General features: G+C 51.5%; 1 protein-coding gene across 1 annotated transcript; it reads left to right on the top strand.

Moving 5' to 3' along the window:
• Window positions 1-4559: 4559 nt before the first annotated feature.
• STRIP1 (striatin interacting protein 1) lies at window positions 4560-21703 on the top strand. The gene is made up of 21 exons (XM_081025731.1): window positions 4560-4897; window positions 7221-7290; window positions 7992-8066; window positions 8440-8574; window positions 8653-8773; window positions 9561-9629; window positions 10624-10730; window positions 10840-10967; window positions 11887-12069; window positions 12381-12598; window positions 13557-13622; window positions 13747-13810; window positions 14902-14973; window positions 15426-15500; window positions 15730-15827; window positions 17067-17193; window positions 17399-17499; window positions 18213-18279; window positions 18796-18900; window positions 19524-19728; window positions 20737-21703. Exons 1-21 carry the CDS (start codon window positions 4625-4627, stop codon window positions 20982-20984), a joined length of 2607 nt encoding a protein of 868 aa, XP_080881857.1. The 5' UTR covers window positions 4560-4624; the 3' UTR covers window positions 20985-21703.
• Window positions 21704-26792: the final 5089 nt, after the last annotated feature.

Below are 26792 nucleotides of genomic sequence, written 5' to 3'. Positions count from 1 at the left end.
GGAAAGTAATTTGCGATTCCAATTTAGAATGTGTAATTCAGTAATAAATATAGACTTAGTAATCAATTTTACGTTGCAGTCGATTATATATATGTTATATGCATGCGCATATATACACACACATACCTAGGGGGCCAAAAAAATGTATACACATTTTAAGAAAGGAAAAAAGTATTAAAATTGTAGTACTCAATATATACCGGTAACAAGATGAATACAAGTCACGTTTGACTTCTGCAATTACAAGAGGTGCTCAAAGCGGTTACCATCAGCGTCCAGACACTTCTGATTATGGCGAGCTTGAGCGTAGATAACATCTTTCAAAATGTGTATACATTTTTTTGGCACCCCCAGTATATGCACACATACGTATGTAGTGTTGGAAATTGTACACTGTCGGAACTTTTAATAATATTTTGTTTTTTATTTTGTTTCCGTTTGGTTTAGAAAGTACTCCAAAGAGGAAATCAAATATATTAAATGCATTTGGAAATGTTTAAAGGAGTTTAAGCTTATAAATTGGATATTCAAAGTCTCCTTAAGAGTGATTAACATTTGCTAGCTTTATAAATACATAAGATCTATAAGATGAACTTTAAAAAACTTAATGTTTTTAATTTGTTGCTTTAATAAATTGAATATTCATTTTTTTTTCTAAGTGAAGAAATCTCTTCCCTGCCCACACAGCAGCTCCTGAAGACATTTTTAAATGTCCTGTAAAATAAATTGTTCTGGATTGTGGACAAAAGAGGAATTGTCTGATCCTAGGGACCTTTTTCTGCTGTCCAGAAGCGTGGATAGGATATCCCCATGCCTTCAAGTAGCATGTTTCTTCACTGTAGCCACCAGATGGCGAGTTTTCTCAGTGTGTGGTTGTCACACAGGGTCTCTGGCCAACAAAGGATAATAAATATAAGTCCACAATCCCTTTTCTATCCCCTCTGTGTTATGAAATTGAGAATATTTCATATTTTTAGGAAAATACACGGCTATACAGTATATTATGTAATACCTATTCCTGGGGGGGGGCAGCAAAGGTGTTAATATTTCTTCAATTAAGTTTATTAGTATTCATAGGGTAAGGGACAAATATGACTATTAATGGCCTCCCATCAGGTTTTGCTGCCAAATTAATTTGTGCCAAACTTCAGGAAAAGTTTTTTGATTTTTTAGATTTTTTTTTTTTAATTTTGGAGTCATGGATTAAGGCTTACAACTCTGGAATAATACGAGTAATACTTATGTAATGTTTGCTATGTTTCTGGCTCCATTCTAAATGCTTTTACAATTAGCATACTTAATCTTCACAATAATCCCATGAGATAGGTACTATGTTTACCGCCTTCTACAGATGGGAAGATTGACAGTGGGGTGAGGTAACTTGCCCAAGGGTATACAACTCCTAAGTTGGACAAGCTGTAATCAACCCAGACAGTCTGGCTCCAGGGTCCATGCTTGACACGGGCAATATCGCTTCTAGGAAACAGCCCCAAACCAGGGTTCTAGTATCGAGTCACATGTGGGGTTGGTTAAAAATACAGATTCCTGGATCCGGTCCCAGACCTAATGAAACAAAACTCAGGACCATGGGATGTTAACTATCTCTCCAGAGTTGTTAAACTCTCTCCAGTGCAATTGATAGGTTGAGCTAGGATTTGAACCCAGTCTTTCCGGCTCCCTGTGCCCCTTCTAAGTCACTCTGAGGCTCTCCAAAGGTACTTTCAGGCAGTTTACCCAGGGTTCTCATTTCTCAGCAAAGATTCTTTGCCAGAAGAAACTCGGCATGGACATGAAGACCCATATTATAGGGCCAACCGGCTGGCTCAGGTGGTTGGAGCGCCTTGCTCCTAACACCGAGGTCTTCGGTTCGCTTCCCACATGGGCCAATGAGCTGCGCCCTCTACAGCTGAGATTGTGAACAACAGTTCCGGAGCTGGGCTGCTAACGGACTGCCTCAGCCAGGGGAGCGCAAGGCTCATAATACCAGCATGGGACAGGGAGCTGTGTCCTACACAACTAGCATGAGAAACAACGGCTTGAACTGGAGTTGGGGAAAGGGAAGCGGAAGAAGGGAAAAAAAGACCCATACTACCGATGCCATGACTTCCCTAATGCTTCCTGAGTGAAAGCCCTGACAACCTAGGAGAGCTGCTGCCTCCTGGTGCACTGAGCTCTGCTTCCCGAAGCCAGAGCCAAACTGGGTCCATTTACCCACTTTGGGGGCCCCAAGATACACTGTTGAGCAGTTGGGCCCTTGTGCTCTGGATTTGGTTGTTTTTAAATCACAAAAGTTTCTCACACACACATTCATTACTGATTCCACTAGTTCAGTGTATGAACACCAAACAAAACGTCCATTCTCTTCAATGATTCTCTTACCTTTGTGTTTCTTTCTGGGCATGTTACTTCCGAAGGCTCACTTGGAGGTGTTTTCTAGTCAGGGGAAGTATAATAAGGAGCTGGAACTGGAAAAAGACTACCATGCTGCCCTACTGAAGGTCAGCTGAGCACAGCCTTCTCTAGATGCCCTCTTGGTGCTTGCTTTCATGGAAGTTTGTCAACGGGATGTGTTTGTGTCAATTTTTTTGAGTTAAGACTTTTCTCAAGCCTAATAGTAAGATAATTTGTTTTGTTATCAAGATAACTTGATTTGTTCCTCATTCTATCGCCTGTCACGCATACGTACAATGGGGAGCAAACCAGCACTTGTGGCTGCTCCTATCTGTGCGGTGGATTTGCTAATGTCTAGCCAACAAGGTCTTCGCTCTTCTAATTCTCCTCAAAATTCAATGAATCATGAAGATATCATTAAACAATATGAGGATGAAGACGCTGCAACCCCTACCATATTTGTCAGAAACAAATCTTTATGTTCAATTGATTTTTTTAATTAAAATTTTTGTGGCGAGGCCTTATTTTCGGGAAAACACGGTAGATGTCAATTGTGTATGGGTTGTATGGGATTTGCTGATTTTATCTAAGAAGCCTCTCAATATTAGTTCTTTTCCTGCAAATCCCTTAGTTTTTCCTATCAGCTTGGTCCAGCCCAGCTTGGCTGGAAAGCTGATTACAAAGTATGTTACTGGATACGAGAAGGAACAGGGGCAACGGACAGGAAGATACACAGGAAGTAGCAACATGGTGGCTTTGGACTTACCCATTATTTTATAACAAAGACTTCTAAAGCACCTGCTTAAGAGGAACCTTGCCAGAAATCATGCCAAAATTGCATCACAGAGACTTTCCGAGAATCGAGCTGGGGGTGCGGAGCAGCCAAGATGTAGTTCTTGAGAGACAAAGATGGATAAAATGCCTTTATGGATTCCACAGTGTAGTAACAGGTAATTATTACACATCACCACTAAGATGCCTAATGGGTATCTCAAACTCGACATGTGCAAAATAGAAATCTTGATCTTCCCCATAAACCTATTTTTCTTTCTCCCAGATATCCCTATTTTTATAAGCAATACAACCACCCACCCAGTTGCTCAAGCCAAAAATCTAGGACTCATCCTTTATTCCTCTCTATTCTGATAGGAGTCCAGCCTTTCAGCAAATCCTGTTAAATCTACCCACACTATATAAAAATATATCAACCCAGTGCTCCACCCTGGTGCAAACCATCATCGTTTCTGTCTATATAGTCTAGACTGCCTACCTTCATCCCTTCTTGCAACTCTTCAATCCCTTCTCCAGAAGCAGCTAGATTAGTCTTTTAAACATCAGACTATAGCACCTCCTTGGTTAACACCTCCAGTGGGTTTCCATTTCACTTAGAATAAAATTCAAACTCCTTTCCATGCCCTTCAAGGCCCAGCATTTATCTGACCCCACCATTATCTGGCCTTCATCTCCTATAGTTCTTTCCTGGCTCATTCAGTTCCTGCCACACTCACCTCAGGGTCTCTGCAGTGCGCTGGTCCCTCTGCCCTCGTGGCCTCCATGGAACTTTGCATGGCTCTCCTTTCTTTCCGAACTCACTCAAAATCCGACTCTCAGGCCCACCCTCCCGGGGCAGCCTACCTAACATAGCCAGGATCCCCCACCCCCATCACCACTGCCACCTACTACTCCCTTAGCTTCTTTTTGTTTCTTCTCGGCACTTCTTTCTCTACTATTATATCTGTGTGCTCGTTGTCTCTCTCTTCCACTAGGCGTATGTAATGCACCCTTAGTGCAGGAACTTGATTTGTTCCTCATTCTATCGCCCGCCTGGAGCATAGGGGACATTCCCTAAGTGTTTGTTGAGTGAATGATGGATGAAGGTCACAGCTGCAACTGTTTTATCGATTGATTCATTTGTTTAGCATATCTTCCCCATGTACACATGAATTCTGTGAAGACGGGGAACGTGTCCATTTTGTTCACTACCTATATCCCAAGCTTTGAACAGGACTGTAAAAGTGGCAAGGGCAAAGAAATATTAAAGGAAGGACGGGGGGGGGGGCAACTAAAATGACTGAAGAAGCTAAGAGAGGATTCACAGATCAAACGACATCTAAATTGGAACTGAGAAGGAGTAGAAACCAAAACGACTGAGAACGGTGAGCTTTCAAGCAGGGGAATCTCGCGAGGTGTTGGGCAGTCAAGATGGCTGCCAGCTCTTGCCGCCACACTTAACATGGCGACCAGGGAGCGTTCCCGGAAGAAATTACGCGAGAGTTGCCTTACGGCTACTGTCCGCGAATTGAGCCGGGGGTGTGGAGCAGCCAAGATGGAGCCGGCAGCCGGTGTCCCCGGCCCGCTGATCATGAACAACAAGCAGCCCCAGCCGCCGCCGCCGCCGCCGCCAGCCACCGGGCAGCCTCCACCCGGGGCACCGCGGGCCGGCGGCGGCCTCTTGCCCGGGGGCAAAGCGCGGGAGTTCAACCGCAACCAGCGCAAAGACTCGGAGGTCAGGAGCTTCGGGGGGCGAGGCTAGTACCGGGCGGTGGCGGCGGCAGGGGCCCGGGCCCGGGGCCGCTCTCGGGTCCGTGATGGGTTCCCCGGGGGGTTCAACAGGGCCTGGCCGGGGACTGGTCATTTTACAGCGGAAGGAGCGAGGCGGGGGCTGATGCGGGGACCCAGAGCCGAGCTCCGCCGCCCGGGAGAACCCGGAGCCGGTGACTGACGGCTGGCGCGTCCTCGGGGCGGGGGCTGCGCTCGCGCTCCAGGTGGCCGGGTCCCGCGGGTCCCGCGGCGCGCGGGGGCCGGTGTGTGCGCAGGGAGGAGGCTGACCATTGTCTGGGAGGCACCTGGCAGCTGCTCGGAGCTGACGGTCCCCAGTGGTCCCGCGGCGCCCGGGGGCGCTGAGAGCAGCAGGGCGCGACGTTCCCCGTGCCGTCCGCCCCGAGCGGTGCACAGGTGACAGTGCCTGGTGGTGCTGTACCCGGGGCGCCCGGTGCCCAACGGTTCCCGACCAGAAATACACATGTCAAGCGCGAGTTAGGGCTCAGCATTTCCTCCTCTCTCACTAGCGGGCTGTTCCGGAGACGCCGGAGTCTGCAGCTGACTAGTCACCTCACCCCGACTTAAAGAAGTCCTCCCACTGCTTTCCAATTGTGGGATTCATGAATGAAGACACCCGTCGCGGCGTTTCGGGGCTTCTTAATCAGCAGGTCCCCAGAGCCCTTGCCGTCCGACCTCCTTTACTGGAAACACCTCCCAGGCCGGGCAGTCAGGCCCGTAATGAGAGGGAATTCCTCCCTGCCCGCGCCTAGTGTACCAGGCCACCCCAGCGCGACGACACTGGCTTTCCACATGGCAAGTCAGTTCCTCTCAAGCTCTTGTTTCTCGTTGGCAAGTGCAAACCTTTGGTAGAACACGTCAAAACTTGGCAAGTCCAAAGTAGACGTACTTTGAGCTGGAAGTGAATTATTTGAAAACGCCATGAAACCGACCTGTTAGGAGCCCTTATATGGTGGGGTGAGGGGACATCAGTAGTGACTACCGAATAGTTGTTCACATGTGGAAGATGATGCAAGTGGCAGGGGGGAACCTGCCTCCATCATGAGAGGAGTTGCAGTCTGAAAAGCGTTTTACATGTTCCGCAGTAGTCGTGAATGGTCAAATAAATAACCTCTGATACGTTTGACCTTCTCTTTCTACCCTTTCATTTTTATATAGACTCAACACATGGAAGGTCAGTCAGTGAGGACATTAAAGCTGAGAGACCTGTCTAAATTCGTTTTCTTGGAGAGACTGTTGCTATACTCAGCTCTTTCCGGAGTCATAGCTGAAATCATTGGGCTGGGATGCTCAGCAATGCCTGGAGGACAGGGAGGCTGACACTTGATAAGAGTCCACACTGTGCTGCATAATTTCGACTGGTCCTTAAAAACCTTCAAGATAGATTTTTTTGTCATCCCCAGTCCATAAAGGAAGAAACTGAAGCTCAGTACCTTGTGAAAGTATGCACTCTGTTGCCTCTGAGTAAGGAGTAGAGTTCTTCATGTCATTCAGTGTCTGTGGGTATGTTATTTCATTTTGTGGGTGATGTTTGTCTTCTCAAGCAGTTGTAATTAAGCCTGAGGACTTCACATATTTCTTCACTTCTTCTCTCTTATCAGAACAAGGCTGCCAAGATGGTGGGTTCTCAATGATCACCTATCCCCAGCAGTGAAAAGATTCTCTTTGTCACATTCTCTCCTGTGGGTGGGAAAGCAGCCATTCTGTTCCGCTGCGGCCTTCTCTGTCTGTCCATTCTCACTGAAATTTGAGAGAAGGGCAGGAAGGCGGAGGGTGTCAGCTCATTCTGTCCTGAGCTGTTGCTAGTTCACTAGCCAGAAAGAAGTGAGGCTTCCGGAATCTTAGCAGCATGTGGAATGCTCATTCACTGCACAGAATACATAGAAGCTTTGTGTTCATTCATCCAACAAGTGTTTATTTGAGTATAGACCATTAATTCACTCATTCATGCAAAGTAGTGTGCTGGGCATTGTGAAATCATTGGTGAGCAAAATGGACAAAGTTCCCGCTCTCAAGGAACTTGCAGTCTCACAGAGGCAGACACTTAATAAATACACATGCCCTTATATAATTACAAGTTATGATAAGTGCTCGGAAGGAAAAGTACAAGGTGCTCTGAGAGATCTGTACCAGGAGATAAAATATTGCACTGAAACCTCAGAAACAGTGAGGCAGTGGTATACTGTAGCAACAACAGTACCTGTGGAAACGTGTTTCTTCCTTTGGGTAACACAGTGATCTTCAGCTTCACTCTTTCCTGTTCTCAACAGGGCTATTCTGAATCACCAGACCTCGACTTTGAGTATGCTGACACCGACAAGTGGACCGCAGAGCTCTCGGGTAAAAGCACAGACCTTCATGTTATCGGGGTGCTTTTTTCCTTACTGGTCTTTAGTAAAATTAAGAGTGAATGTCATTTCGGATTTCATATTTTTCCCCCTAATTAGTTCTAGGAATGATAGAATGAAACCTGTTAATTACTGGATTCCAGCCTGTGTATCTCATCATTTTGGCTTGTCCTTTACTTGGATGAAGCATCTCATGTGCTCAGCTCAGCTGCCTGAGGCCGTCCCAGTGTAGACAGTGCTGCTCCTTGGCTGTACGCTCTCCCCCTGACAGTGGTGTGTCCTACAGCCGTGGGTCGTGAGGAATGCCCGCATGTGTGCACATCTGTCACTGCCACTGATGCTCATAGGTGACAGGTTAGCCTGAGCTGCTTCTCTAGATTCCATAGCGCAGGTCTTCTTCCGGAGGTAGCAGTCACTTGAGAGGCACATGTTCACGGCGGCAGGCAGCCTCTGGCGTGGCGTGGCGGGATCAACGTGCACAGGCTGGAAGTGCCTGGACTTACGCATAACTGGCATTCTCTCCATCATGTCCATCAGCACTAGGGCCCCCTTCGTAATTAGAAAACATAGTCCAGGAGTGACGATGGCTCAGGGACAGAGTTCAGCCTAGAGGCAAGCGCCTTACTTTCTCTGCTACGTGTGAAACCTGCTGTGCAATATGGAGTGGGAGCTGATCAACTTTGTTCTTCACAGAGCTTTACAGCTACACGGAAGGGCCAGAATTCCTGCTGAATAGAAAATGCTTTGAGGAAGACTTCCGGATCCATGGTGAGATGGTTCTTCCCACTTGTTGGTTTCTTTCGCCCCACATCACGAGCGATGCAGGGTTTCTCTTAGTCATCTCAATGACCTGAGTCATCCTAGAGTAGCCTACGAAGCCTGCTGAGCCATGATTATTCTAGGCTAGATGTGACATTGAGGGTGGGCTTGCAAGTACTCTGGTGGTGGCTTTTCAGAGTGTGAGTATTGGGGGGGGGGAGAAACTTGATGTGATTAAAATGGCGCCAAACAGCCATGTTGCAGTCTGAAACTTCACATTCATAGAGCAGCAGTGTGTGACCGTCTCCCGTAACGTGGTGTTCGTTCCGTTGTGAGGAGTTTCCCGGGCTCACGTGTAACTGAGCGGTCTCTTTCCCTGCAGTGACAGACAAGAAGTGGACTGAGCTGGACACCAACCAGCACCGCACCCACGCCATGAGGCTGCTGGACGGCTTGGAAGTCACGGCCAGGGAGAAGCGACTCAGGGTGGCGCGGGCAATTCTCTACGTTGCCCAAGGTACTGAGTGGACCCCCGCGGCCCCCGGCACGTCCCTCAGGTACAGGAGGGGCTCAGTGAGCGTGCCCTGTCTTGCAGGCACCTTTGGGGAGTGTAGCTCGGAGGCGGAAGTGCAGTCCTGGGTGCGCTACAATGTCTTCCTGCTCCTGGAGGTGGGCACGTTCAATGCTTTGGTGGAGCTTCTGAACATGGAAATAGAGTGAGTTCTTCTGAGGGGCTTGAGAAGGGAGGGGAGGCAGGGGGCGCGGGGTCGGGGGACGGAGCTTAGAGAACTGCCTGGTCCCAGGCTCCGTGCTGACCAGCCAGCTTGAATAACGGGAGTTGCTCACCCGAACCTTGATGACTAATGAGGGGTCCCTGCCGCTCACTAACACCAGAGATTTCACCAGACGGTGCAGGTCCTGCCCAGGCCTGTGGCCCCCTTCAGAAGGAGGCCTCTCCTTTGAACTCTCTTTTGACCCTGCAGACTGCACTGTGCTTGCACTGCAGTTCCCCTCAGCAGGAGGCCAGGCAGCAGTCTGAGACGTGGGCTCAGCCAAAGCCTGCTCTAGCCTCTGTCACCACTAGTCCTTTGTTCGGCGGGCAGGTCAGCTGCTGCCCATCTAAGGATAACACCATCAATAAAAAGAGCTGAGAACACTCACTGAGAGTGTGTATGTCCCAGGCATTGTTCTGAGTACATTACATGTACTAATTCATGTCAATGACACAGGTACTATTATCATCTCCATTTTTCAGATGGGGAAATTGAGGCACAAAGAAGTTAAGTACCTTACCCCCAGGGCACATAGCTAGTAAGTGTTAGAGCCAGGATTCAGATCTTCGCAGTCTGGTCTGGGGCCTGCGTCCTTACCCACTGGGTCCTGTGGCCTCTTGTGCAGTCTAAGCACATGTAGCGTTTCATTCCCCCTTGGGCAGCACTTGTGAGGGGAACCACTTCTCTTCCATCCGGGGGGAAGGCACTGACTCTCCAGTCTCTCCTGCAGCAATAGTGCCGCCTGCAGCAGTGCGGTGAGGAAGCCGGCCATCTCCCTGGCTGACAGCACAGATCTGAGGTGAGGCCGCAAGCGTGGACTGCCTGAGTGTTGGCTAGAGAGTAAGATCGCGCAGTGTGTGTGTGTCGGGGAGTGGAAGGGGCGTTCTTTGCTATGTGCACATTCCTTCTGCACGCACTGACCTGCAGGTGTGATGGGCTCAGTGTGGGATTAGTTGGCCTCACTGAGGGCTCTCCCTGTGAGGACTCTGGGTCGGGACTGTCAGAGGACATCCAGGGTGAAGCCACCCAGAATAGAGCCACCGTGAAGTGTGGCCTCCTGTCCACACGCTGCGGAGAACTTGGCAGTGTAGCGTTTTGTATTTGGATGAAACACACAGTGTGGCTCCTTGGGCTTCCACCTTCTCGGGCACAGCTTACCCCCCAACTATGGAGGGTTAGTCCAGACAACTTCCTGATGCTTCTTGGCTGCGCGGGAAGTAATAGCAATTTGCTCAGCCACAAGATCACCTTCCCATTTCTGTGAGGATGAGAATGTCTCTTTTTGTGCATTTGGAGGTTTTCAGACTGGGTGTTGGTGGTGTTCCCCACTGTAGTTAGAGTCCCTGGGTGTCACCCTGCTCGCTCCCGATTTCCACTCCACCGTGGTAAACACCTTCTTGTTCCCACTTCCACCCTGCTCTGCCTTGGTGGACCCGACCCCCACTTCCCCAGCTCACTCCCACCTCTGTGTTTTTCATTCCAGGAAGCTTAGGGCAGTAGATTGGCCCAGCCATTCTTGTTCATATTCATTCATTCAGCACCCATTTATTAAGCACCTGCTTTGAGTAAGCACTTTGCTAGACACTAGAGATACAAACAGAAGCAGATCTGGTCCCACTCTTAGCCACATGGGGCAGAGGAGGAAGCGCCTAGAGGCGCTCTGCGCTTGCTCAGTGTTCCAGCCCTCCCCCGTTGTCGGCTGGCCTTTGTGCACAGGCTTTGCTCATGGTGGCTGCGGAGGCAGGAAGCCTCAGGCGCTCCCTTACCCCCTGCTGCTCTGCTGTCGTGCTCAGGGTCCTGGTCAACATCATGTACCTGATTGTGGAGACCGTTCACCAGGAGTGTGAGGGTGACAAGCCTGAGTGGAGGAGGATGCGACAGACCTTCCGGGCTGAGCTGGGTAGGACTCTGGGGAGCCTGTGTCGAGGCCCCTCCGGGAGCTGCAGGTGGTGGGCTTCGGGAAGGTCCTGTGCCTGCCCATGGTCCTGATGTCTTGGTGTCGCCTCCAGGTTCCCCGCTGTACAACAATGAGCCGTTTGCCATCATGCTGTTTGGGATGGTGACCAAGTTTTGCAGCGGTCATGCCCCTCACTTCCCCATGAAGAAGGTGCTTTTGCTGCTTTGGAAGACAGTATTGGTGAGCACTTCTTTAAAGGGGGCTTTAGGGGTTGGGGGCAGGGCAGCGGGGAATCTCGGACTCCTGTTCTCCCTGGGGCTTCCCCGCGCTTCTTTCAGAGGCCAGCTCTGTGGAGCCGGGGCTCAGTGAGTGTAGGACCCCCTTGGAGTGGTCAGTGCATTTTATCTTGGCCACACTTCCTCTTGGTTCCTCACGAAGCCCCACTGCAGCCAGAGAGGAAAGCTGAATTGCTCAGAAACAGCGAGACAAAGTGGCCTGAAATGGCTAAACACTGCTGGCGTTTTGGCTTCTAGCGACTGTTGAGCGGAAGCTTCTTTTTTATTTTTTATTTGAACATCTAACAATATATAGTTGACCCTTGAATAACACAGGTTTGAACTGGACAGGTCCATTTATATGCAGATTTTAAAAATGTAAGCGGCCTTGCGCTGTTCAAACCATTGTTACTCAAGGGTCAGCTGTATTTTCAGTCTGGGGTTTTGAATCCACACGTGAGGAGGGCTGATTTAAGTGACGTGGATTTGCAACTGCGCGGGGTGTCGGCACCCCACCCCTCACACTGTTCCAGGGTCAGCTGGCCTTGGAAAGACTGGCAGGCACAGCTTTTGAGGCAGATGAGTCTCTGACTTTTCTAGGATCTTGAAGGGTTCGGCTCCTCAGCCGCCTTTGTTTGCTGAAGAGCCTGTTGTGCAGAGAGAGCTTGATGTATCTGCAGCAGGCTCCGCCGGACTGTTTCCTCCTCTCCCTTCCTGATGTCACGGAGCTCTCCTGTGGGTGGATTCAGCCCCTTGTTCAGAGGTTGTGTGGGTCTCTGTAAAGACGTGGGTCTCAGCGTCATGGGTGCTCTTAAGCCTGACACCGTGATCAGGGACCTGCTTGTGACGTCTGCCCCTGGCTCTGCGCCCTGTGTGTGACGCAGTGCACGCTGGGCGGCTTTGAGGACCTGCAGAGCATGAAGGCCGAGAAGCGCGCCGTGCTGGGTCTCCCCCCTCTGCCCGAGGACAGTATCACGGTGATCCGCAACATGAGGGCCGCCTCTCCACCAGCATCTGCCTCGGACCTGATCGAGCAGCAGCAGAAAAGGGGCCGACGGGAGCACAAGGTTAGGGTGACAGAGGTCCCTGTGACCGAGGGTTCTCAAGGCACACACGTGCAGCGGCCTGGTCCCCGGACAGGTGGGGCCTGTCTCTGATCAGCGAGTCAGAAGGCACGCCTCCTCCAGGGCCTGGGTTATCATGACCACGCGGGGTGGCACTTTTGAGGGACCACGGCAAGAAACGATTTGTCATTTGGGCCCAACCTTGAGGTGACTGGCTCTCTACCTACCTCCTTTCCGTGTTACAGCCTCTGTAGCTTCCCTGCCCTTTCCTGGTCCACAGTTGGCTTTTGTCTGCTCGTCTCCCCCTGTGTCAGGCGCTGATAAAGCAGGACAATCTGGACGCCTTCAATGAGCGCGACCCCTACAAAGCCGACGACTCTCGGGAAGAGGAGGAGGACAATGACGACGACAGCAGTCTGGAGGGGGACACGTTCCCCCTGGAGCGGGATGAGGCCATGCCGCCCCCACTACAGCACCCCCAGATCGACAGGCTTACCTGCCCAAAGGGTCTCCCCTGGGCTCCCAAAGTCAGGTGAGGGTCAGACCTTCGCAGCACTCTCGGCTTCTGAAACCAGAGCCTCACCCCCCCAGGCCTGGCCCTGGCCTGAAGCACCACGTGAGGCCCTCTGCAGGGCAAGCCGGCCTGGGCTCTGGGACAAGGCTCTCTCAGTACGCTGTGCTCGCCTGGGGGTCTCGGGTCCGGCCTGACTGACCTTGCACAGACACCCTTCTATGGCTCTGGAATCAGTGGTAGGTGTTACCTCTTGGTTAGACATGATGGTAGCAAAGGGGGATGGGGAAAATTAAAGCAAGGCCATTTAAGTGATGCTGTCCCCACTCATCCTAGGGTTGTACATGGTTTTTAACAGAAAAATTACAGATTAGGGAAGAGTTCTTTTAGACTCATAGTTAAGATATTTGAGATATGTGTGCACGAACCACTGGTTGGGAAGGTACTTGTAAGTGGTAGCGGTTTGAAAAGGCACCAACTTAAGAAATAGATGAACATGTGAAAGGCTATAGAAGTCATTTTCTTGATCCAGATAAAGCCCCAGGTTTAGTGATCCGTGATGAGAATACAAAACAGATTGTCAAAAAAATACAACACATGCTGATTGTTCCAGACAGGAAAATGTGACTCATGAAAAAAATCAGTAGCTTATAACTGTAATTGTTGTAAAAATGTTTAATATTTGAGAAGTTCTGTCGGTTTATTAATATCTGAATAAATATGTTTTTAAGTTTGTTGTATCACCTTAATTTTATAAGTAAACTAGTTATAATATCTTTTCAGGTTTTTGATCCAACAACTTTATGAAGGACATTAAAATAGTCTGAAGATTTCAGTTCTTTTTTTTTTCTTTCAAAAAAGGAAAACAATTTTGGGAGACTTTTCCTTCTGGTTTCACAATTTCTGGACGTTTTGTATTTTATTAACCATGACACTTGCAGTAACGTTTAATAAAAACCTTGCTCTCTTTCTTTGGCAGAGAGAAAGACATTGAGATATTCCTCGAGTCCAGCCGTAGCAAATTCATAGGTTATACTCTAGGCAGGTGAGTGTGATCTGAGTTCCTTTTGAAGAAAGGTAACAGGAAATTCACTCTCCTGGACTTGGGTGTTTGGGGACCCAGGTGAATTAATGGCTAGGCTTAAGACAGGGCCTTCTTTATTCTCCAGTGACACGAACACAGTGGTGGGGCTGCCCAGGCCAATCCACGAAAGCATCAAGACTCTGAAACAGGTAGGTGGCTTTGGGTGAGCTTTTGGCCTAGTTTGGTCCCAAGTGAGGAAAGTGAGACCAGCCTGTTGGCAGAGGCCGTTTCAGACTGTCTCTGCCTGAAGGAACCTGGGGTGGAGGAACGGGTGGGCAACACCCTTTAAACCAGTTCTTCATAAGTTTTCCTTATTTTAGCTGAGCTTTTATTGTGAATTTACTGGTGGTTTATTGAAGATTTTGTTACCTGACAGTTGTTGGAGTTTTTAAGGGGCCCATGAAATAGTCCCCCCTTTTCCTTGCTCAAGTTCTAAGGCAATTGAGATAGAGGAGTTGTTAGGTGGAGATTGAAACACCAGCTTTATTGCTGATGAGTGATTGGAGGTGAGGCATAAGAACACAGGAACAATAGGTATCCTAATCCCTTTCTTCCAGAATTAGACTCACCCACCCAGACCCAGGCAGTGCTGGAACCTTGCTATGCCTGGTCGAGGAGCAGACGAGAGCACAGGCTTTTCTCTTTTTTTTAAAGAGAAAAGAGAAAGGGTGGGCGAAGAATGTCCTGTTCCTCCTCCCACACTCACTCACCAGTTGGTGAGGGGAGGAGTGAGTGTGTGGGAAGGGCCAGAGAGAGACCAGCAGTGTTTGGCACATGTATGTCCTTCCACATGGGAGGACACATCAAGAGTGGGGAAGAGGTGGTTCCCCTAACAATGTGTCTGGAGCATATATGTTTATGTTTTTGAAATACATTTTTGAAGTTTGTAGTACTAAGTGGGCCGCGTGCTGCTTGGCCTTTTGAGTCCTTTGAGTACTTGATTCTGAGTACTTGAGTACTTAGTTCTGTTTCCTGTTGCTCTTGCTACCTGAAAGCCTCTTTCCCTTAATTTCCTTTTTTTAATCTATTGTGTGCTTTTATATTGGTTTTAAGAGGCTTGTGCCCACGTAGAAAAATATCTGGGGGTTGGGATTTTAGTTAGGGATCTTCGCAGTGACTTAGCCCTCTTTGAGAGAGTGTGTTTGAAGAAAATTCCATGGGGCCTTTGCCAGCGTGTGAAGCGTTTGGCTAGAGAATGAGCGGTCCCCCCCAGTGCCTTCTTTCCCTTCTCTGTCCCCAGCACAAGTACACGTCGATTGCAGAGGTCCAGGCGCAGATGGAGGAGGAGTATCTCCGTTCTCCTCTCTCGGGGGTGAGTTGGAGGCTTCTTCGGCCCACAGGGTCCCCAGCTATTCCCAGGTGCTATGCTGCCCCAGGCCCTGCCCTCCAAAAGCTCCCAGTCTTGCTCCCGCTGCAGGGATGGCATATGTCTGGTGCAGGGGTTAAGAGCACAGACTCTGAGCCAATCACCTGCCCGTGAATCCTGACTCCACCACTTAGTAGGTGACAGCTTAGGCAAGTGACTGGATCTCTTTGTGCTTTAGTTTCCTCACCTGTAAAATGGGAATAATAATGGTACCTTCTTCATAGGTGTGGTAAGCATTAACCGAGTTACTAATGCCTGTCAGGTTGCATTAGTCATTATTCAGTCTGCTATCAGTATTGCCATTTAGCTCCGTTCTCAAGATTCTCCCCAGCCAGCTAGCGAGCTGGCTCCGGAGACTGGTCGGGACTGGGTTTGGATCTGTACCACTGTGTTCAAAGGGAGAAGAGGAAGTCGAGCAAGTTCCTGCAGAAACCCTCTACCAGGGCCTGCTCCCCAGCCTGCCTCAGTACATGGTGCGTGCTCAGCCCTCCTCAAGAGGGTTCGGGGTCTGGGACCCCTTCGGTGGCCAGCATGGGTCCCTGGCACGGCTGCGCCCTCCCCACCCCTGGCCGTGAGAGCATGCCCTGCCAGTGTCCTCCAGCCCCTCCTGCCCCCGGAGCCCCTCTGGAAGGACCACCTCTTAGGGCTTAGTCCTGCGCCTGGGCGCTCATCCATGCTGGCTAAATGTCTCCTCCCCACCAGATCGCGCTGCTGAAGATCCTGCTGGCCGCAGCTCCCACCTCAAAAGCCAAAACAGACTCGATCAACATCCTAGCAGATGTCTTACCTGAGGAGATGCCGTGAGTATCATCATTCCTGTGAACGGAGCAGGTCAGGCAGCAGAATAGAGGGGGAAAGGGAAGTGCTTTCCTTTCGGTCCCACCATTGGCTAGGTTGGTTTCCTTTTTGGCTCAGATTCTCTGTAGGTTAAGTTGAGAGTATTCCTGGCTCAGAATTACTGGATTAAATATTTAGTTTCACTGGTTGGAGAGATGGCTTAGTCCAGTTGGCCTGGATTCTAGTGTACACTCTGCTACTTAGTGAATTGCGGAAAGTCATTTCCTCCTCTGTGAAGTGAATCTGGCTGTGTTTGACATTTCCCAAATCGCTCCCTCGAAAGCTGTGGGATTGGGACATCCAGGACGTGTAGGTTCAGCTTCTGGACAATTTGCCGGCCAGCAGCTGAATCTGAGCTGGGCGTAGGTTCTTTCCTGTTCTCCAGTGAACTGGCATGGACAGGGTATTTGTGAATGTCTCAGGGTGATCATGAAACCCTTAGAGATTCTTCCTCCCTGGGACACTGAGCTCATCTATTTGATGTGAGAATACAGACCGAGATCTGTTCTGCTGTGAGAGGGAGCTGGCCTTGACCTGATCTCCCGCCTGCCTGCCAAACCGCCCAGCTCTGAGCCCAGCTCCCGGTGGCTGGGCCAGGTGAGGGAGGACGCGGGGCTAATACCGTAGGTGGCGTCACGGAACACTGGGCCAGCATGATGGTCCTGGAATACAGGGTTCCAGAGTCAAATATTATATCTCCTGTTTTAAAAATGTAAAATGAGAAGTCCTGAATTAAGAAACTGATTTAAATGTCTAATCACTATGTTGTACACCTGAAACTAATATAATGCTGTGTGTCAACTATAATTGAAAAATAAATTTAAAAAGTAGATTTAATTCAGTGCTTCCTAAACTTCTCTGACTCTGAAACCCTTTTCCCCCATAACCTGAGACATCTCAATGTACTGGTATTCTACAGAACATGCTCTGAGGCTCACACATTCATATGGTGGCAGAAGCTTCAGGGAGACCTGGAAGAGAAGTTAATTATTGGAGGCAAAGCAGGGAAATAGGCTAAAAATGTGTCTAGGGCCTCACAAGGGAGAAACAAATTGTGCTGAGCCAGATTGCTCAGGAGGTGGGTGGAGGAGCCCTGGGCCTGCCCTCAGACGCCTGTGGGCGTCTGCTGAGGTAGAGCCTTTGCTCAGAGAAGAGTCGGGAATCTGAGCACCTGGTGGCTCACCCAGGTAATGTGTTTCCAGCACCACCGTGTTGCAGAGCATGAAGCTGGGGGTGGACGTGAACCGCCACAAAGAGGTCATTGTTAAAGCCATCTCTGCTGTCCTGCTGCTGCTGCTCAAGCACTTTAAGTTGAACCACATCTATCAGGTACCTGCAGGGCCTCCCTTCGTGTCCCCTGGGCCAGGGCCGGAGGCAGTGCTGTCTCTCCCACCCTGAAGAGCAGAGGCCTTGGTCGTCAGCCCCCTGAGCTCCGCGCGAATGTTCCAAGACTTCCAACCCCAAGGCCTCGTAGCGATGGAGGAAAGAGGATAAGGTCCCAAGGGGCGTGCTTATTTTTTCCTGTTGGTTTCAGTTTGAATACATGGCCCAGCACCTCGTGTTTGCCAACTGCATCCCTTTGATCCTAAAGTTCTTCAATCAAAACATCATGTCCTACATCACTGCCAAGAACAGGTGAAAAGGACCAGAGATCAGGAAGGGGTGGGTGTGGCCAGGAGGCAGGGCTCCTAGCTGGCCTCTCCCACTGAGCGCCTTCAGCAGCTGCGAGCCAGAACTCTGCCAGGCGTCAGGACGCCGAGATGATTGAGACACGGTCCCTGCCTGTGCAGAACGCCGGTGTGTCGAATCTGTCTAGTCTAGTGACAGGTGTCTCATCCCGGGCTCCAGTGCTGTCCTGCCCTCAGTGTCCTCCTGTGCTTTTTTTTTTTTTCCTGAGGAGACCGGCCATGTGCACTGTCAAGCCCTGTCTGCTGACTCCTAAGCCCCTACCCCTCTCTCCTGGTGCCAGCTGTATGTCATAGTGCCTGCGTATCAGTGTGGTATGTCACAGCGTGACTGTCAGCCAGACATTGTCTCCAGGAGGGGCTTGGCATAAATTATTTGCCTTCAGAAACCAACACCCAGCCCTCGATTTCACTGCTGTGGGGTAAACAGGGTCTCTACCCCTTACAAAACTACAAGTCCCCCAGGGCAGAGGCACCTTACAGAGGGACCTAAACCCCAAGTCTGTGGGTGCCTTGGAGCAGGTATTTCCTCACCTGAGCAATGGGGAAACAAGGGTGGTGCAGACAAGTAAGAGAGGAAAGCCAGGAGGCAGCCTTGGCACAGCGGTGTGCCAGACCCCTGCCCTTGCTCACGGTGGCTGCCTGGCTCCCCTTGTCATGCAGCATTTCTGTCCTGGATTTCCCTCACTGTGTGGTGCATGAACTGCCAGAACTGACTGCCGAGAGTCTGGTGAGTGGTGGGGCTCTTCCCCAGCTGTCCCTTTGGTGTGAGGGTCGGTGGTAGAGAGCCTGCCGCCCCCCATACGGGGAGGGAAGTGTGCACAGGTGAGGTCACTGCTGCGTGCCTGCTTTCACAGCGCTCTAACTGCGTAGAAGGGCCGGGGGACGGCCTGACAGCCTGCAAAGATTTGGATGTAGGGGTGAGTTTTCTGGGGGCGTAGTCTTCGCTGGCCCAGAGCTCCTCTGGTCAAGCTGTTTCTCCCCACATTGGAGCTCTGTGGGGCCTCAGGTTGTGGGGGCTGAGGCCACGACCCCCAATATCCTGCAGGAAAATGCTAGGGAGCCCCCCTTGCCACTGCCCACTTCTGGGATGGAGGTCCCCCGAGGCAGAGGAGAGGAGAGGGTTCCTGGTCCAGGCATGAAGAGAGAGACCCGCAGTTCTGAGACCCTACACATGAGTGCCTTGGGACTGCTCTAGCTCCCTGCCGCTGTGAGGGTCGTGATGGTTCCTGGGTTTGCCCTGCAGGAAGCAGGTGACAGTAACCAGTTTTGCTGGAGGAACCTCTTTTCTTGTATCAATCTCCTTCGGATCTTGAACAAGCTGACCAAATGGAAGCATTCAAGAACAATGGTGAGTGAGTGCGGTAAACAGGCATGGGACAGGGGCTCAAAGAAGAGTGCCACGCCCTGTACCACCTCCGTACCTGGGGCAGGGGTCGCCAGGTGGGCTTGCTGCTGCGGCTACATCCTTCTCTCCTGACTTTCCTGTAGCTGCATCTTGCATTTTAAGGGCTGATTCCTGGTTCCTTGATGAGTCGAACTGGAGGCTAGAAGAGGCTTAGTTATGCCCTGAAACAAATCCACACTTACGAAAGGAATGTCTCTTTCTATTCTCAATCTCCACTGGTACCATAACCAGGGTTATGGGAGTCTCCTGTAACCCTGAGTCTGTGGATGCCTTTGGGGTGCAGAGGTCCATGAATCCTCTGAAATCGTAGGTACACGCACATAGCAGTATTTCTGGTGAAGGAATTCATAGCTTTCTTCATATTCCAGAATGATCCATAATTGGGGTGACTAACGATCCTGGTTTGGGACTCCCGGTTTTAGCAGTGGAGGTCAGTCCCGTGTCCTAGGAAACCCCTTAGTCTGGGGAGAGCTGACGGTTGTTTACCCAGAAGGGGTGAGCCGCCGCGTGGTGGTGTGGGCACTTATTTCCGCCCTGCGCGTGGCCTGTCTGGTGCCCCTTCCCAGATGCTGGTGGTGTTCAAGTCAGCCCCCATCCTGAAGCGGGCCCTGAAGGTGAAACAGGCCATGATGCAGCTCTACGTGCTGAAGCTGCTCAAGGTGCAGACCAAGTACCTGGGGCGGCAGTGGCGGAAGAGCAACATGAAGACCATGTCTGCCATCTACCAGAAGGTGCGGCATCGGCTGAATGACGACTGGGCCTACGGCAACGGTGAGGCCTGGCACGGGGAGGGTGGCGGGGGTGTAGGGGAAGGGGTGACCGCTCCCCCTCTGCCCTGAGCTGCCCTCTGAGGATCAGGATGGCAGCTCTGGGGAGGACTCGGCGCCTGGTCACCCCCGATCCCTCTGTCCCTCCCTCAGAGTCAGCTCCTTTTCCAGAAATCGTCACAAGACTCGCATCTTTTCTCTCCCTCCTGCAACTGCCTTGGTTCAGGCCACTGAAATCCTCACAGCTCCTGTTGGCTTCCCTGCCTCCAGCTTCTTCCCCTCCATCAGTGCCTCAAACTTTGTCCCCGTGATCATCAAAATGCAGATCTGGTGGTGGTTCCCCCACTGAGTAAAGCCCTTCATTAGATTCTGATTCCCTCGGAATCAGAGCCAAGACGTGTCCTCACACTGTGATCCCCTGCTCTTTGCCCAGGCCCCTCACACCCGGGGCTCTGCGCCCCCAGTGCTCAGTCCGTGCACATTGGCCCGGCGGGCCCCACTTCTGTTCCTTCTCCCAGCAGGGTGCTCCCCATGCCCCTAACTGGTCCCTATCTGCATGTGTTCCTTCCGCCTCGGCTTCCCCTGGCAGAGTGGCTTCTCGGCCTTCCCTGAGCCCATCGCACCACTGCCAGGTGACTGCGTCTGCGCTCCCAGGGCCCTGTGCATTTGTCCCTGGCCCGGGAAGTGAGAGAATGAGCTGATGAGGGGATCTCCAGGCGCCTCCTCTGGTCTTTCAGAGAAGTGCTGTACCTGTACCCCCTCGCCGGGCCCACATCGGCTGGAGTGTAACCTCTTTCTCCGTAGATCTGGCTTTTCTCCTTTTACCTGACGTTCTTTTTGTATCTCACAGAGAAGTCCTGTCAGTCTTCCTGAGGTTGGGGCTTAGAGGTTTCCTGCCCCCGTTAGCAGTCAGCATTCCACGCCTGTGTGGGCCTGGCCCTGAGCTGCAGTGAGCCCAGGGGGCGCTGCCATGGGGCTTGGCTCCTAACCGCATCTTCCTGCTTTGTCCCAGATCTTGATGCCCGGCCTTGGGACTTCCAGGCAGAGGAGTGTGCCCTCCGAGCCAACATCGAACGCTTCAATGCCCGGCGCTACGACCGTACCCACAGCAACCCCGACTTCCTGCCTGTGGACAACTGCCTGCAGAGTGTCCTGGGCCAGCGGGTGGACCTCCCCGAGGACTTTCAGATGAACTACGACCTCTGGTTGGAAAGGGAGGTCTTCTCCAAGCCCATTTCCTGGGAAGAGCTGCTTCAGTGAGGCTCCTGGGCAGGGGACTGAAGAGGAAGGAAGGGGTGATCTCCGGGGGTTCGCAGGACCTGTCCTGGCTCATAGCTGCAGAGCTGCCATCGCCCTCCGGGTGGCAGCACAGCCCCACTGTGCTCCCCACCAGCTCTGCGCTTGCCGCTCAGTCAAGCTGATCCCAGCATCCTGCTCGGGAGCAGTCACCTCTCTGCTGGGGATCCTCTCGTCCTTCACTCCTCTCCGCCCCCCTCCCTGGACATGGTTGGTTGCAGCTCATTTCTCATTCAGCCCAAGGCTGGGAAAAGTTGGCATGGGCTGGGAACCCATTGCATCTGAATTTCAAGGGTCACACTGACTCTACTGGAGACATGCAAATCCTTGGCAGGTCAGCTTGCCAAGGGGGAGGGTTAGGATTAGGGCCAGGGCCAGAAATTCAGAACCATGGTTTTGCTTTGGGGATTTCTGATGCCATTCCAGCTTCCAGCTAAGTGTCATCCAGAAGAGTTGCAGAGGCTCCTGCGACTGCCTCAGCACTTTGGTTTTGGACAGGGTTGGGGTGGGAAGAGCAGCTTTCCTTAACCAGGGGTGCCATTTTCCCTTTTGGTTTGCAAGGGTCTGTAAATATCTATATATAAATCTGTGTGGATTCTCTTGTGTCATGTTGGGGTTTTTAATGTGTTTGTGTATTCTGTTTACATTAAAAAGAAGCAAAAACCAATCCCCATTGTCTTGTCTACAGGAAATGTGGCCTCTGAATATCTCCTCCCGGTCAGGCATGGGGGTTTTCTTGCCAGCATCGATAGGTCGCCCACTGGTCCTCTGCCAAGCTGCCCACCCTTCCCACCTGAGGGGGGACGGGGAGGGGGAGTAGGCACTTATCCAAAATATTCTCTCCTCGCGTCAAGCTGAGGTTGCTCCGGCGTGTCACTCCGGGTTGCTGGAGTGACACTTCGCCCTGCACCACAGGCTTTGCTGGACCTGCAGTAGGACCCCGCTGTCGCCGGATCATACTCCTAGGCTGGCCTCAGCCAAACCAGTGCTAGGGAGGGCGGGAGGGGCTAGGTCAAAGAGGGCCGGCTCCTCTGGGCCCGCGCTGGGGCAGGAGGTTGGGACTGAGGAGAAGCTTCCGTGCCCGGAGGCCAGGGCAGCAGACCATCAGGAGTTAGCTTCAGGGTGGAAAAGAGTGTCGGGGCCCAGGAGCCCCAGGGCTGGGGGAGAAGCAAGGACAAGGCGCCCACACCTGGCCTTCTGGTCCCTGGTACGTCTGCCTCCTCTCTCAGTCTTGAGGCTCTGCCTCTGAGCAGCTCAGCATTCTGATGCTGGGAAAAGAAGTTTCCTTTTCAGAACCTCTTGAAGTTCCCTTCTCTTACCTGTAGGCCATGTGTATGGGTTTCACATCTCCAAGAGGTCTTGACTTAGAAAGGAAGCTTATTCCGGGGCAATCTCCCCTGTGTTGGTTCTGCTCAGTGTCCGCCTGGCCTGGGCCCGGCTTAGTCCCGGTCCAGTCCCTGAGCTGGGCTTTTGGGACAGGCCTTGATGTGACAGCGTGGCGAGGAGCAGCAGGGGTGGGAGCCAGCAGTGCACTTAAGCTAGTCACACAGCCTCTGAGATGGGAAGTCCCCGCAACTGACTGGTGTTTTGCACCAAAGTAACGTGTACAGGACAAGGAAATCTGATACAATTCTTGTGTGCATGATGGATTTTCTGCTGTTTCTTGCCAGGACCTATAGGAAGTAGGTACGCGTATCTTGAGGTTTCAGTTTGCATAAGATGGATTTTTACATTCTTCCTCCACCAGGCAGGCTGGCCACTGAACCTGCCTGCCAGAGGCTTTGTTCTCATTCCCCTTTTTTGATTTCCCCAATCTCTGATGATTCCCTTAACCAGAGGTGCCATTTTTCCTCTTGGTTTGCCAAGGTCTGTAACTATACACAAATCTATGTAAAAAAGAACACAGATGATTAAAGCTGCAAGGGCCGCAGAGTCTGGCCAGAGGATCCCTATGTCTGTAGGCCCACGGGCCAGTTGGGAGGGGACAAGCCTTATCATAGAGTGTGCTCATGGCATATTGGCCATCTGAACCCAGGTCTCTGTACTGAAATACCCTTTGGAGCAAGTGGCCACCCAGTCTCTGTGGCTTTATGTTTCATCTGGGTCATAAGATGGGCAGGGTACGTGAAGGCCTTTTGTAAATGGTTGAGTTACACAAAAGTTGATTATTGCTAACCAGGCTCAGGGCCCAGAGGTCCTTCCATCCACTGAGGGATGGATTACCCTGTCGCTGTATCACTGAGGATGGAGACTGTCCCTTGTTAATCAAAAGAGTTACCCGCCCTCCGCAACTAGATTGAAACAACTACTTGACTTGGAGCTGTTGGGTCCTGGAAAAACACACTTAAAACTAATAAAAGTTAAAAAAAATAAATAAAGTTACCACTTACTGGGTGCCAACTAGGCCGCAGGGCCAATATTGATGCTTCCTAAAAACATTATCCACGCAGTAGCCAGCATTTTACAACAGTTGAGTGTTTACTGTGTGCCAGCCACTGCTCTACGCACTTGATGTATGATGTCTTATTGTTTATAATAACCTAAAAGGCAGTATTATTGCAATGCCTATTTTGCAGATGAGAAACTGGCACAGAAAGGGTAAAGAACTTGCCCAAGGTCTCAGAATAACGAAAGCCAGAGCCCAGATGCAAACCCAGGTCTCTGTTCACAATGTGTGTGTGTGTTCTACCCCCCAACACACCCTTTCCTATTAATCATTGTTATTCCCCAGCACGCACCACCAGAGCATTCCTGGGCTCATTTATTCACCTTAGTCAGGACTTAGTATTTGCTCAAGCGTGGTCCCTGGCGGGAAGATTCTTGGCCGATGTCAGTTGCTTTAGGCTCTAACTGGCCATCCAAGCTTGGCATTGGTCTGGCCTCAGATGCCCCCCTCCAGGTCACTCTGGAGCTGTTGCTGTTACCTTTTCTTCCTTTTCTGCTAGAGCCTGAATGTCTCTCCCAGGTCCCAGAGGACTTGTGTGTGGCTGCCTCTGCCATACCTGTTAGGCTTATCTCCTGGGAGGTTGGCTTGCTGTGTGTTTTCTATAAAGTGCTGACTGCTCAGAGACTCAGTAGCTGTGCCATTCATTTGGCACTTGGCATAGTTAGCCGCAGGCTCCTGGCTATAAAACAAGCACCCTCTGGGAGTGCGACAGCCCTGACGTTCAATCCAGGCTGTGACATTACTCACAGAGACACCTTGAGCTCATTAAGCTCTAAGATTCAGTTGACTCCTCTGTAAAAATGCTTTAATAATAGCAAGGTGGCTATGAGGCCTGAATTAAGACAGTGGATAATGGACCTACATACCTGGCTGACAAGAAACAACACAACTAATAAACAAATGGCAGCTATTGTTAGTATTGCTAATGGCCCTTCCAACTCTAACCTATGAATTGGCATCCATTTCCTGTGCCCCCTGGGAAACAGAGACCCCCTTTAAGAACCAGAAAGATGTCTTGGGCCTTGTATCACTCATCCTTAGCTCACTGCTCTGAATATAGCAACCTCTCAAAAGAGTCCGCCAGTCATCTAACCCCCTGCCATTATACCTTGAATGTCTGTTATGGGCCAGGTCCCATTCTAGGTGCCCCAGTGTCCAGGTGAATAGACATCACACTCTCACTTTACTTGACGAGCTTGCAGTTGATAGATGGCCATAAAAGCAAGTAAGAGCAGTAATGTGCTAGGTAGGCATGGAGATAGACATCTGTAGGGCCACACAGGTCCCCCTGGTCCTAGCCAGTGCCCTCCTACTGGAGAAGAGACTGGGTGAAGCGAGTCTGCAGCTGAGGAGTGGGAAAGGAGGGGGCCCCAGCCTCCGGAACAAGGGCTCCTAGAGCAGATGCTTTGTGCTCATTGTCCCCCTGGTGAAAATGGGCAGGATGAGACTAGGCAGAGGCTGGGGCAGGGGTGAGGGACGGACACCTCTGCCTGATCCAGGAAGTGCCCGGTGCCTGGTGATCTGGCGATGCTGAACACAGATCCTGTCTGGGGCTGCAGAAGGTCTGCACTTCAGAGCTGTAATTCAGGTTGATGTGTAAATGATTGGGGGAGGTGGGGAAGGAAGATTGAATGCCTCTAATGAGAAGCATTTCCCGGTGCCAGACTGAGGCTAGAAGCTGGGACTGAAAAACCTGCTGGCTGGAGCCCTCCACTCTGGGCTTAGTGTCTGTACCCCCCTGCCAGGGCCAAGATTTGGGGGCTTCTCTGTGGGCCTCGGTGGGGCAGAAACGAGCCTTAGCAAAGGGAGACTGAACTTAGCAAGTTTCTTCAAGTTGGGATTCCAGGGGGTGCCACTGCCCCTTTCCTTTTCCAGAAGGGGTGACCAGAGCCCCAGCCTGGCCTCGGGACAACACAGAGCCTAGGCTGAGGACGGAGGTCGCCTCTGGAGTGAAGCTGGGGCAGGGGCATCTGGAGACTTAGCGGTGAGCCGCCTAGGGTGTGGAGCGGGGGAGGGGGGTTGGGAAGATGGCTAATGGGAAGCAGGTGGAAGGGCGGCCTGTGTCCCAGCCAGGGGACAGGCAGGCCGGGATGGCCCAGTCAGTGGGAGAACCCGTCAGCTCACAGATAATCCCAGGGAACAGGCTCCGGGATGCCCATTCATATTCATTATGTGTGAAGCGGACGGTTGTAAAGTTAGCTTTCCCTTCATTTAGCTGTCACTGGACAGAAAAATATGAGCTGTGGGCAGATGCCCCTGGATGGGAGCCAGTAGCTGGTCTCCGGCCTCCCTGTGCCCTCCCCCGCCAGGCCTCCCTCCCCCACGGGGGCCCCCTCCTGGCCTCTGCCAGCCTCTCCTAGTCTGGCTGCAGGGATCTCGGACTCTATTTTCTTCTCTTGTCTGTTTTTTTTCCTACTTCTGCTTCCTTTGCTTTTCCAGATCCTTTTCCTCTTCCCTCCCTCCCTCTTTTCCTAAGCTGTGAGACAGAGGGAGTCATGTTTTTCTTGACAATTGCTCTATCTCTGGCACCAGCACAATGCCTGGTACAGAGTGGGTGCTCAATCAGTATTTGTAAAACAAACCTCTCTCTCTCTCTATCTCTCTCTCTTTTTCTCCATCTCTCTGCATCTCTCTGCATCTCTCTGACTTTGTGGGACAGAAAGTCCAAAATTTTGCTGACCTCTCCTGTGTGAAGAAACCTCCAGTGCAGAGGTCTTAGCCCTGGGCTCAGAGAAGTGGGTTTGTGCCCTGGTTCATCATGGCCCAGCTGGTGGAGGTGGTTCTGTTCATCAGAGGTAGTGGGGCTGCCCCTGCCTCCACTTGGCCACTTGGACTCTTCCCGTCCTGCTGGACAGAGGGCTTGCCTGGACCTCAGAGCCGGCGTTAGGACTGAGAGGAGAGGAACTGCTGGAAGCCAGGCCCTGAATGAAGAGGACACTGGCTTCCTCTGGGGGAACGTTGGAGCCTCGTCACAGCGACTCTCTTGGTGGGAAGATGTGATCCGATGGGGAGATGCTGCCTTTGCGGATAAGCCCTGCACTGGTGTCTGTGTGTCCTTGGCTTTCTCTGAGCCTGGAAGAGGAGGCACAGGGTCGGGGTGGCTGGGCTGCTAGCTGAGGCTGAGCCCTCTGAGCAATGTGGTGGTATTTACTGGGAGGGTGGGCGGGCAGGACTGCTTTTTCCTGCCTTCCAGGCTGCGGAGATAAGGCAGAAAGTAGGGATGAAGGATAGAATGGGTAATACTCTGAAACCACAAGAAAGAGTCCTGGCTTTCGTCTCTGCCCCGCAGCTCAGACAGGCTCCTGGGGTGTCTGGGAGCTGCCCTA

The sequence above is a fragment of the Rhinolophus hipposideros genome (genome assembly GCF_964194185.1).
Source record: "Rhinolophus hipposideros genome assembly, chromosome: 19".
Taxonomy (NCBI): Eukaryota; Metazoa; Chordata; class Mammalia; order Chiroptera; family Rhinolophidae; genus Rhinolophus; species Rhinolophus hipposideros.
Note: the sequence above shows the minus strand (reverse complement) of the source record. Positions and strands in the feature narration are given on the sequence as shown.

What these genes read in the sequence shown, in the direction of transcription:
- STRIP1 (XM_081025731.1), top strand. Translation starts at nt 4,625, where the DNA reads ATGGCGACCAGGGAGCGTTCCCGGAAGAAATTACGCGAGAGTTGCCTT. An exon ending in ATAGGTTATACTCTAGGCAG is followed by an intron (nt 13,623 to 13,746) that starts GTGAGTGTGATC and finishes TTTATTCTCCAG; the next exon opens with TGACACGAACACAGTGGTGG. An exon ending in CCAGCCTGCCTCAGTACATG is followed by an intron (nt 15,501 to 15,729) that starts GTGCGTGCTCAG and finishes CCTCCCCACCAG; the next exon opens with ATCGCGCTGCTGAAGATCCT.